Source organism: Ambystoma mexicanum, chromosome 6p (assembly GCF_040938575.1).
Source record: "Ambystoma mexicanum isolate Mex_15411 chromosome 6p, UKY_AmexF1_1, whole genome shotgun sequence".
NCBI classification, from domain to species: Eukaryota; Metazoa; Chordata; class Amphibia; order Caudata; family Ambystomatidae; genus Ambystoma; species Ambystoma mexicanum.
Window position 1 is genome coordinate 1,414,658,606 of NC_090935.1, and position 12,978 is coordinate 1,414,671,583.

The 12,978-nt window shown below is 38.4% G+C and overlaps 1 protein-coding gene across 1 annotated transcript in view; it reads right to left on the minus strand.

The window, feature by feature from the left end:
* Positions 1 to 243: 243 nt before the first annotated feature.
* The window catches only part of REST (RE1 silencing transcription factor), a 54,272-nt gene continuing 41,537 nt past the window's right edge, over positions 244 to 12,978 (minus strand). The window contains exon 4 of the mRNA XM_069626115.1: positions 244 to 9,825. Within this exon, the coding sequence (XP_069482216.1) occupies positions 7,235 to 9,825 (2,591 nt within the window). The 3' untranslated portion in view covers positions 244 to 7,234. The remainder of the gene's footprint in view (positions 9,826 to 12,978) is intronic.

Below are 12,978 nucleotides of genomic sequence, written 5' to 3' on the forward strand. Positions count from 1 at the left end.
AACACCCTAGTAAAGGTGCACGAGTATCTGGCAAACCATGCAGAAATGTTGATCCACAATCTTGTATGAGTCATATAATGCAAAAAAATGTATATGTATATGTGTGTATATATATATATATATATATATATAACACAAATAAAACTAACCAATTTGATATACTGCATGGTAAAACAAAAGTATTTCTTTTATATAAAAAAAGTAACATTTTCTTGAACATGACAAAGATTTCAGTAATACCGGTTTATTCTCCAAAGTAGTTTATTCAGATCTAGGATTAGGAAAATACACTCCTTGGTTAATAGAATGCAACTTGGTTCAATTTCACAACATGATGGACAGTAGGCTTGTACATGATTTAGGTTAAAAACTGGAATCGCAATCAGATCTCCTTTATTCAATATGTATCATACAATGTAAAAAAAAATGTCCGGCTGTATATAATGCTACAGTAAATAGCTACAACGATGACAAAACATTACCTTTGGTATAACAATTAATAAAATAATACAATTATTGCACTGTTTGAAGAGCTTCAAAACATGACCGCAAAGCATTACAAAATGTGTTTCAGAACCATCTCAAGAGGTGGCTGGTTGATAGATTAATATGTACATGTGGGAGCATTCATTTGGTTTTTGGATTTACTTCTGACTGGAGTAATGGGGTTGTGAACGAGTCATTTCAATAGGCTCTCAGTTGCCAGGATTGTTTACACTAACTGACTACATACACGTGCACATTGGTACAGAAAATGTGAAGACTGGGTCTTGAATTGCAAAATAGGACACAGAGACCTCAATATATGGTAGCATAAATCTGGATTATCGGTAAACAAGCAACTTGCTAAAGCATTACCCATTGAAGCAGAGAACCTTAGACTAGAGGGTAAAGCCAACAATGACAGAAAAAGGGGTTAAGCCAACAATGACAGAAAAATGAGATTGAAATGAATTAACATTTGAGAAAAAAAGACACTACAAAAATATATCTGCACAAGAAGTTGTAAAACATTTCATATTTTAGGAAGAGAACTAGATTAAATTCTTGCTTCAAAGGTTGCTTCACAAAACCTAGCCAGTAATAATGCACAAAACTGCCCCAAATGGTTGTTGATGAAATTAAAGTTCCAAAATAGGTTTTCATTTTGAAGTTATGTAAAACACAATAATACATGCATTAGGGGACAAAGTAAATAGTTAGAAAAGGAACAAAACTATTGAATAATTCTAACAAGGCATGCAGCCTAATGTGGACATCATTTTGTTTATAGCGTGTTAAGATAAACGCTGACATTGCAGCCATGTTACATTTCTGGACTGGATGGTTAGGAACATTCCTAACAGTGCCAACTCTCACACTGCATTTTCCTTAACAATAGAAGCTTAATTCCAAGGTAAAAACAAAACCAAAGAGATGCAAACCTATGCGCACGAAAATGGGATTACTAACCAGTTTAAAACCTTAAACAAAAAAAAAAATCAAGAACCTTTCACAATACAGCCAGCAATCTAAACAGTTTGTGTAGGTTCACCAGCCCTCCCAAAAATAAAATACCCCCCCAAAAAAACACCTTTCGATTTTTGAAAGGTTCCTAACATAAATAGTTTTATTCAGTCTTAAGTCGACATTGATTGTCAAAGCCATCAAAACTATGATTTAAAAACACATTGTTTAACAAAAATAGTATATACATCACAAAAGCAAGTACTATATAGAGGGGGAAGATCTTCTTTGGCCTCCCATCTGGTCTACAGAAGCATTGTGTGTCTTCCTTTCCACTGAAACCTAGACCTGTGCACAACGTGAAATACAAGGACGATAACAAATATACTAGAGGTTGTGATTTCCCTTCTGTGATCAGAAGACAAAATGGCTAAACAACTGTTTGCAAAAAAAAGGGTTTTTTGCCCATTGTTCTTACTTTAAACTATCACTTGGAGGGACCCGCAGTTGGTGAAGAGCCTTGCAGTTATTCTATACACTAATAGCGCAGTGTTCTCACTGGGCTTCATCGTATATATCAGGATGAATGCAAGGAGCACAGCAAATGTTACTCTTTAATTACAAAAAAAAAATAGACGACTGCCAATTGTACAGCTTTGCTATTTTTTGTTGGGCCGATCTTTCTCACTCAATCTTTTTCCATCAACCGATATACATAAAGAGCAAGAAGATGTCCTTGGTTTAGACACCGGATTATAGGGAACAAAACAATAGAACATTAAGTAAATAAAAAATGAATATTGAAAACAATAACAATTCTGTGAAAGTACAAACAAAAAGTGGCAGTTAGGCCATTGAGTGTGTTGTTTTGTGCCAAATTATGCGAACAGTACAACAGGAGGGTGTAAATATGGTTTTCTAATTGTGTGAACAATGCAGTATGTGACCCAATTTATGAATATACATGTTCATTCGCCTATGATTAATTTTCTTTCATATACAAAAAAGTGATATGGGCCTCTTTAAGAAGCAGATAACGCTTGCAATCCTTATGGACAACAATAATAAAGTTTCCTTACACCAAAGCAAAGGTGTAAAAAGGTCAACTGCTTTTGTAATGGAAAACCTAAAAGGCTAATTTACCAGTGTTACTGCTACTCCTACAACTGCAACACAGTTCTTGTTCTTTGCAAAGATTTGTTTTCTCTTGTTGGGATAACAAATGTATGCAAGGTCTTTAAGATAGCAACAATTTGTTGATCTATCATGAGCATTAATGTAACTTAGATGATCATAAGGTAACAGTTTACTCTATACCTACATTCTAAAACTACACATTTCAGAATTCAATAATTATTGAATTGTGCCAAATATAGAATTGTTTTAAAGGGAACAACCAGTAAAGCAGCGAAAGTAACCAATAACTAGGGCTCATGTAACATTGTATAGGTGCAGGTTAACTTGAAAAACAGGTCAGAAAAACACTGATTATGTCCCTCAATTAGAGGGAACATGGTTCTCAAGCTTTACAGTAGTAATATGTTATCATGCTCAACATTCCAAAAGAAATAGGGAAAGAAAAAGGAAAACAACTAAGATTGATCGACTCATTCAAATGAAATGCTCAAACTAAATAAAACAATTGAGTCCTAAATAATTGGAGTAAATATATGGAAAATCAGGCTTTGAGTCTTTCCTAATGGTTTCTGACAAATGAAAAGGGTAGATTGTCCCTCAAAACCTTTTGCTGTATAATGAATTTGCACCAAAATTGACATTTACTGAATTGCACTGGAATCCCAACTGGATTAAAATAGCATGTCAGAGTAAATCCAACGATGGCAGAGAGAGATGATCCAGCAATCTTTTAGGACAACGGCTGTATAAAGGATTCCACTTTTAGCTACAGACCGTACTAGCGTAAGGTTTTTCTGGCTGCCACAGTGGCCTCCAGACAGTCATCTAAGACGTTGGATTGCTAAAAGTCTATGTTTAAAGAAATCCGATCCATCAACTGAGCAATCCTTTGAGCATTTAGAAAAGCAAAAAGGGGAAAGAACACTGGCTCAGTAGATCTGGTGTATTTAAATACTGATTAGGGGGTGGGGAGGCTCTGTACCAAATCGGCAGTACTGAAGTTGTGGCAACAGACAGCATTAACTCTTGCCACGCTGTCTGGTTCTTGGACTACAGGAGAGGGGGCATAAACAACACGGGTCACTCTTTGAGAAGATCACATACTATAGAAACACAACCTCCAGCCAACCAGGAAAATAAAGTGGACACTTTTCTTGGGAGGCAAAAAGATGTGCCTCTTGACTCCGCTTAAACCAATACACTGTTTGGCCCTGGCTCATCATCATTCAGTTTCAACCTTTACTGCAATAATTATGGCAAAACTTCACATAAAGTGCTTTGAACCCTTAAAAAGAAGAATTGTTTTTTTTCTTCGTTGTTACTTTTTTCATCATCAAGCCTGCCTCCCAGGTACCACACTCAGTGCAGAACTGCTAGCCAAGGTATGCAACATAGAAAAAATAATTTTAAAAAGTGAGAACATTTCCCCTGGTAAGCGAAAGGCTCCTGTGAAAACGTATTACTCTCATTTCCAGCGCATGCAGGTTTGAAGAGATTGCTTTGAACTATTTTAAACCCAACCACTAGCAAAGCCAGAAGTTGTGGTAATTGCCATATGCTTGTGGAGGCGGCCAGACAAGAGACTACGGTGTGCAAGCACAGTTCCTTTCCTCTGAGTTTATTAGAGGAATAGACCTCACCAATGCTGTGCTAGCATGAGTTGACCTCAGCCTGTGAAGTGGTTGAGTCACCGTTTAAGATTCTTGTTTGTATGGAGCAGGAGCAGATTTTGTTTTTGATTTTTATAAAAGTCCATCACTTTTAATGTGCAGTTCAGCAAGAGGACCAAAAATAGAAAAATAATTTTAAGAAAGACTTCTCTCATGTCACCGACAGAAGATAGGACTTCAGCAAATGGGGCATCCTTATTTTCAGAACGGTACCTGCGCACATATCATTTAAAGGTAGAATTACATCATGTTGATCTCTTCTCTCCTTTGATATTATCCAACAGTATAAGAGCAATGGTTTTCCTTCTAAACGTCTAAGTGCAATGCAAAAGCCATATGCTCGAACTCCTTTTCTTAGGCAAGTGTGCTTCCTAGGTGGTGCTGCCTCAAAATGTGCCAGCTCCATGATCATACCAGACAATGCCTTGCTCTTTTCGGTGCCACTGGTGGTGTAAAAATATGTGGTTGAGACATAACCGGGGGAGTGCTAATCATCACGCTCTCCCTTTTGTAAAATGACGAGGAACAAGAACCTGCTAGTTTTGCAGGCGTACAATATTGCCAAATGCAAATGGACTTCTAGCCACCCTTAAATTAGGTGAGCTGCCTCACTGCCGGTAGAGTTAGGGATCAAGAGATGATCAAGCTGAACAATGAAGAAGCTGCCCATCGGCTAGGTTCTTCCCAATATCAAAGTGGTTCCACTCATGTTAGATTTGGAAGTTAACAGCCAGGGTCAAAATGTGCGATGCCAAGGAAATCCAATTACCAGCCCATCTGCTGTCATTCTTTATAGTGGCTTAGCCAGTACAATCCAGTAATGGCAATTGCAGAATGAAATAATGAACTAAGGCACAATAGTAATAACATGAACACAAATATAGCAAATGCGAAAATAGAAAAACTATTTCTGTTGACCTCCGCATGTTGACCCAAAAGCCTAATCTGCACAAATCTAATACAAAGCAGAAAAATCCAGAAATAACAATACTGCAACAAATCAAAATAGAATGTGTTCAAACTGCAAGTGGTGGGCCGTCTAATCCTATGGAGAATGAAAGCATGTTATTTTAAAGTAGTGCAGAAGCAAGGTAACATATTGCAAGTCCCTGTGAGAAGACATTAGATTTTGTCCATTGACCACCTGTCTAAACTTGTGGAACAAAGAAGGTACAGAAAAGGTGATTTTTGGATGATAAAAAAGGAAAAAGATAAGCAAAACAAAACAATTATCAATTGGGATGGTTGAAAACCAAGTGTTTTAAGCAGTGAAGTAATTGAAAGATACAAAAAGATACAAAATATAACGTGCATATTATTTATCAGTTAGGATAATAGACTAGACAATACATTTACTCTGAGAGATTAACTGTTTTAATCCAGTTTTTACTGTATTGCAAGGTGTAATCCACACATACCATATGATGAAGGGATGATTATAACCTAAGTAAATGAATAAATGCACGTTATGACCACATGTCAAAAGGTCCAGCCTTTATATATTTCTTTATACAAACACAATAGATATGTGCCTGTTATTTCCCAAATGCAAATGCAACTGAACAGGTCGTTTTTTTATTTTATTTTTTAGAGCTACCATCGGTCCCAGATTATCAAGAAGCATGTATTGTTGGATGAAAGCCAACCGGTCCTATCTGCATGTGACTGAACTCTTCCAACAGCATAGATGGTGTGGACCACGGAAAGAAAATGTTCCAAGGTTTTATTCTGGGTTTTATGGAGGTACATTTTTCGGGATACTATACCCAACAAAGTGACTTACGCATACTAGTTTGTAGTAACTGTCTGAATCTGCTTCTTAAAGCAGAGATTTAAAACCCATATTTATAGGCCATGCTTTTGCCTAAATCTACATAGCTCCGTTGTCGCTTTTGTGTAGTTATAATAAAAAATATATAATCAATGATACAAATATGATGACCTCTGATAAGCGCAAACCTGGAGAAAAAAAACTTTAAAAAAAACATTCCTCATAGAAATAAACATGCACACTTATGGATATGTAAAATATATATATATATAAAGTGTAAACAGTACAGATTAAACACCAATGCCAATTAAACTGCATAGCAAAAATTTAACTGAAATGTGCAGTAGTGTGAGGACTTAAAGCCACTAAATAGAACGTAAGGCATGTTAACTGAGAGACAAACCCTTCGAGCTGTGTATGCTGCATGGTTCATGAATTCATTTTGCATGTAAAGAGTATCATAGTATTAAGAATCAATGCCCCAATTGTTTTAACACAGCAGTTACATCAATGGAACATGCATCAAATTGAAACATCCAAATAAGGGCACTCCCTGGTGACATCTTGAAAAAATGGATGCAACTACGATAATTTCATTGAAATTTAGGGCAAAGAAATTCATGAAATTCACCAAATATAAGGGTTGTGAAAAATCCAATGTATGCGTGAAGGTTCTCTTACCCTAACTAGTCCCTCATACTTTCTCCCTTCAAAGTGCTTACTTCAGCCTAATATTGAAGCCATTTCATTTCAAACTAGTCTGAAAATCAGAACATTTCATTTAACAAAGATGCTCGCTTATAATCACAGAGCAAATGCTTGCCAAAAAAATAGTTGCGTGTACATTTAAAAGCAAGCATTCGATAAATGTTTCACCTGAAAAAAATGTGCTGACTACACTTCAATTTTGAAAATAATGTTTGCGCCTGAGCTATCAAAAAAGGTCTATGGATTTGCACTAGTAAATTACAATACATACACTTAAGCATTCCAGCTTCACTCTCCAATTCAGAGATACCTTAAGTTACCGGATCCAGCCCTCTAAATGAGAGATACAATAGGCTCCAACCAAGCATTAAAATTGTGGAACAAAAATGTTTCCATCTCAGTCATCCACTACACTGATGTAAACTGCGCCCAAGGCACATGGTCTACATATAAATGTACAAAAAAAGGCCACAAAGGTGTCCAACAGTTGAAGGGGGGTTGCTTATTCTTGCCCCATCGCAGCCTTCTCAAGGTAATACACATTGACCAAATGACGATTAAGGTGCTTGCTGTACTCATCTTCTCTCCTAAAGGAACGATCACAAAATATGCACACAAAAAGTTCATTGGTCACCTTTTCCGCTGCACTATGTGCAGTAGCTTTGCTTTCTGTTTTTTCAGGAGCTGAAGGGGCACAGTTCAGACCAGAATCGTCACTTCCCTCCGACACGTTGTCGCTAAGGTCACTCCCATCATGGCTATGGATGCCTTCATCCTCTTCAGTGTCCACAGATCCATTGCCTCTTTTTTTACTGGAGGCCGGTACAGGTAAGATAACAACATCCTTGTCAGCTTTTTCAGGGAGAACAAGTTCCAAAGTGACACCCTTAGAAAGATCGTCACCCAAGTCTGTACTTTGTTCCGGTCCTCCCTCCAGCCGTTCAGCCAAAACTATTTGTTGCCCTCCATCTTCCTCAGCATCCTCCCTTTGCTTACTCAAATTGTGCAATTCTGCAACGATTTCAATATCTGGCTGCTGAGAGTCAGAATGAGTTTCTGTATCCTTTGGTTCTTCTGTGTGCATTTCTTTGTCCTTTGGTGGCTCTATTTGCTGTTCTGTAATGTACTTTGGATGGCTTGGGGGCATTTCTGAGTTGCCCTTATGCAGACCTATGCACATTTCGGATGCATTATTTCGCATCTCTATACACCTTTCTGCAACATCCTTTTCTGAATCACAAATTTGAGGCTCTGTATTTTGCAGCTCAGTGCACGCCTCGGAATCAAGGTTTTGAAGCACTGCACATGTTTTAGAGTCACCCTTTTGCAGTTCTTGGTCTACTTCGGAACTGAAATTTTGCAGCACTGTAGGAATCTGCACATTCTCGCTTTGATGGCAAGCAGTGGTCTCTGCATTCTGTCCTTTATATGGTGAATTCAAATGCTTACCATCGTCCGGTTGACATGCAGTCACCTCGGCATTGTCCATCTGCTGTTCTGAATGCATCTCTACATCCTTTCTGTGTTGCACTTTATGTATTTCTGGGACTTCATCATGTTGTTCAGTACTCATATTGCTCCCACCCTCGTATTGCTGGAAGTCGGGTTGGTCTTTTAGCTGGTCACACGGGTCACTACATGGATGGGTTAGCTCAATACAAGTTAGCTCAATACAGAACTCTTCCTCCATTTGTACCCCTATTGATTGCTCTTGGGAGCAATCAGTAGCAACAGTCAAAGGTGTGGAACCCACCTCTTGCTGATTGGTTTCACCATCATACTGCGCTATAGTCTCCCTATTCAACTGGAGTTTGACATGCTTATTTTCAGAATTATCACCGTCGTCCAGCAACTGCCCTGACATTTGGCATTGGATACCTTTGTCCACATTATCCACCAATGTGCAACGGCTGCCTAACAGGAGTGTGACCTCAGCAAGTTCGCTATCTTGCAACTGATTACTGGATAGCCCAGATGTGCAAATCTTGGCTTTCCTGGCGGCGCAGGGCTTCTCAGGAACCACGGTTTTCTTACTCTGAACAGTAGTTGTGTTTTTCTTCTTCTGGTTGTTTTTCAAACCTTTCTTCTTGCTCTTCTTTAGGGCTGATTTTTCCTTTTTGGAAACCTTGCTCTTCTTTTTCTTTTTTTGATCTTTCGGGATGTTTTGTGTTTTTTCTTCTAGTTTCTTCTTTTTCTTTGCTACTGGTGGTCCTCCACTTTCATCCTTTTTTGAAGATGGCATACCTTCTGCATTTTCCTTATTCTCCACCCTCGAAACACACTCAGTCTCAGCCTTTCGCTTCTCGCCTTTTGTAGAAACAGACTTACCCTCTGCCTTCTGCCTCTCCCCTTTCGTAAGAACACACGGAGCAGCTGCCTTTTGCAGAGCCCCCTTTTTAGAAATAGACTGAACGTCTGCTTTTTGCTGTTGCCCCTTTTTAGAAAGCTCAGCCTCTGCAGTTTGTTTATCCAGCTTTGAAGAAACAGATTCTGCTGCAGCCTTCTTTTTGGCAGACCTTGTTTTTAGTGGTTTCTCTTTCTTTTCTTTGACAACTTTCTCAATGGTAGAGTCTTGGCTTTTTGCAGCAGATTTGCGACTTCGATTGGTCGCTTTTTGCCCACAGGTCTCAGGTTTTGATTGTTCTGTTGTTTTTAACCCATTCTCATTTTCATCAGGCTGCACAGGCTCTGCTGACGTATTTTCACAGTCCCCTTCTTGCTCTTCTACCTGCTCTTTTCCAGCATTATTGCTGGACTCAGAATCTGCCAGGGATGCATCATTTTTTTTAGTCCTCAATTTCACCCTTGAAATGTCCATCGTTATGAACGAGCAGTTGAAGTGCCTGGATTTAATGTGGTACTGCAGATTGCATTTCTTTGACGCTGCATAGTGACACACTGGGCACATAAATTGTCGTGGCCGTACATGCAGCTCAACGTGCTTTTTGTAGTTGCTTCGGTCAGCGGTATTGTAGTTACAGTGAGGGCATTTTAGGGGCTTTGGTCCATTGTGAAGTTGCCTTGCATGTCGTGTTACTTCGTGCTGGTTTGATGCAACATAACTGCATTGATCACACCTGAAGGGCTTCTCACCTGAGGAAATTCAATATCAACAGTCAGTACATGCAAGCTTATAATATACAAATCGCATTTAAACTTATGTGGACATCGATAAACTATATGCACTTTGCAAGAGATATAAAACATGCAACAAATGAAAGAAGTAAAAGATGATCACATAAAACAGTTTGTCAATACCAACTCAACATTGTTAAATCAATGAAGAGTAGAAGGGTGATGGCATTAAAAACTGCTGCCAACGTTAAACAATACTGCGTGCATGCCATTTGTTTTAATTTAAGCTGGAGAATGGTTTGTTTAAACAACAAATACATGGACAGCACCCACAAAGGACCACACACATCAAATTTAAAAATGAAATGCAGTCAGGATCAAGAAGGTCATGTTTATGAATAAATACCTACCAGTACATACACAATTATGTTACCAGATTGAATCCATACCATACTGGTCCATTGAATGCATTGTAGAGAGATGGAAATTAAGAGTTTGTGAAACCGTTTCATCAGACGTTACCATTTTAAATACGCAAGTAAGAGCAACATTCTCATAACAAATGTTATCAAGATACATTAAATTATAATCATTGCACAACTTATTGGCCCTCATATTATTTATTTGTTAAGTGCCTCTTCCTAACAAGATAACAGTCCCACTACGGTTGCGATATAGACGAGTCATGGACAAAATGTACATAACACTATTGAATTCCCATGATCCCAATACTAAAACTAATTACGCACGGGGACTACTAACACTGCTACTTTTAATAATGCGCTGTCTGCAAGGCGTTCTTAAACTAGAACATGTTCACCCTTGCAACATAACACTCTGCTTGGGTGCCTATTTTAAAAAGCAGTTTGTCATTATTTACCAGAGGAAAATGTTTTGTTTCCAGAGTTATGGCTAATGAAATGTAATAATACAAAAGAAATAAAGTAAATTGATGTTAGGAAGAAATTAGGATAGACAATCTTATCTACAAGCTATATTTTCCATCCAAGAGGCACACATTATTCAGCCTCCAATTGCACCAAAACCAAAGAACCAGGAATGTATTTACACAAAGTGCCTCCCACCACACCACTTTAGAGACACTGATTTGTTCTTTCCCAGATTTCAAGACTACCACAGAACACCCAAATTACCAATTCCAACGACATTGATCAACATCTAAAAAGCCAGCAACAATCAGGCCCAAGGACGGATGATGTAGGGTTGGCATGGCACAGCTGCACCATGGACTCCCTGGCATGGCATGAGGTGGGTACCAGATTCTGCAGGACATCGCAGGTTATTTGGTCCTGCTAGTTGCACTGTTGCAGTTTGAGAAGACCGGAGTTAGTTGTGGCCTTTCAGATCCTCTTCATAACTTTACGGTGGAGTGTTCTTTTCTAAGATGGCTAAGAAAGGCTTGTAAGGGCTGATCTGCCTGTTCGAATTAAGATGGTTTAAAAATGCCAAAACTATTCAGGTGTTTGCTCACTTCACCTCCCCTCTTCCCAATCAAGAGGTAGCCTGCGCGGATAACAGGAAGTAAGTCACGTAAACTCATGTAACCTCTCTTCATGGCAGGAATGCTATTTTCTGGAACGCTGTAGGTGCAACTTTATGACTGTTGCCTATGATCTTGCCCGTTGGTAATTTAGTTAACCTGTTTACCAATTAGAGGCTTTAAATAAATGGCATAATACATTTTCTTTAAAGTGCCATAACATAATTGTGGAGTTCATATTTCTTTTTAGGGAAAGGACTATTGTTTTAGTCACTGGAAATGCCCAGGTTTTAAAATGAAGGCCCTTACATTGAATCTCACCGCATCGACAATGAAAATAGCTAATTGAAGCAATTTAATTTGAATGCAAGGGAACAAAGCCATACTGTAAATCATATAGCAAGATAATTTAGGGCAAAAAAAGAAAAAAAAAACATCGGAATGGATGAGGTTTTCTGTAAAGCAAAAGCAAGGATAACAAGCTAAACCTTAATATGTAAGCAATGATCTAGGATCCTAAAGAAGCATGCTAAACCAGTGCAATTCATGATCCTTGCAGTATAGCTCAGGTACTGGCCGGGGGGGGGGGGGGGGGCGGGGGAGGGGAGGAGGCTGGAGAGGGTCATGGAAACTCGAAATAACATATACAAACAATGAAAATAATTGAAAGCGTAACAAATGGAGTGAAGTCCAATGCTGCACATTCTTTATTTTCAAATGGCGATTAGGAAGAGGGGGGACAGAGGTGTTTAACGAGTCCTGGTGCGATGGCAAAACTTGGCTCAAACAAAAAGAGGTTGTCAACCAAAAGACTGATCTATGCCAAAGTGCAATGACTGGCAACGGAAATTGCTTTTCAAACATAAAATTACTTCGGTGATAGACAAAATCCTATGGGCCAACAAACAAAACCATTGTTTATCAGGAGAGAAATTATCGAACTTAAACTTTCCCGTTTTTAAATGTGGGTCCCCAAAACACTTCATAGATCGAAGGAAGCATAATCACCCTGAATGACCTTCTCATGTGGAAACTGATTTTAATTTCTTCTCGGAAAGTACTCAGAGCCCAGGCAGATAGGTTCTGGAATTGTAATACCATCTTAGCCTCATTATATCTTTTGAACCCAGCAATTTATGAATTTATTATTTAAGGCAAATCCAGGTCCATCTTTTTCTGAAAAGGCACAACTAGCCTGAAATACCACTGGCCCGTATCCTTTTAAAAGGACTTAAATCTGTTTCCTCTGTCCAACCCATGATTATTTATCAAAATACACATTTTATTCATATAACAAAAAGTTATAAACCATTCTTATAGGCACACATTTTTCAGACCACGTTTAGACAACTAAACATATTTCTGTAACAAACACTGACAGCTCTTTGATTTTTCAGACACAATAACACAATACTTCCAACTTGTGACCCCTCTTCAACATAGATCCTTCTTATGTATGAAAATAGCGAACAGAAAAATCTTGACTTGTTACAGAGCAGTTTCAATCATTGTTTGTAATATATATCCTGACCTTTGTTTGCAGTGTCGTTATTATTTCCTAGCAAGTGGACAGTGTGTTTCGGCCGTCTCAAGAACTATAGCATTTTATAGTAATACCCAGGAATGCACGATGCCCTGTATCCATGGGAAACCCCCAGGCGAGCTGTATT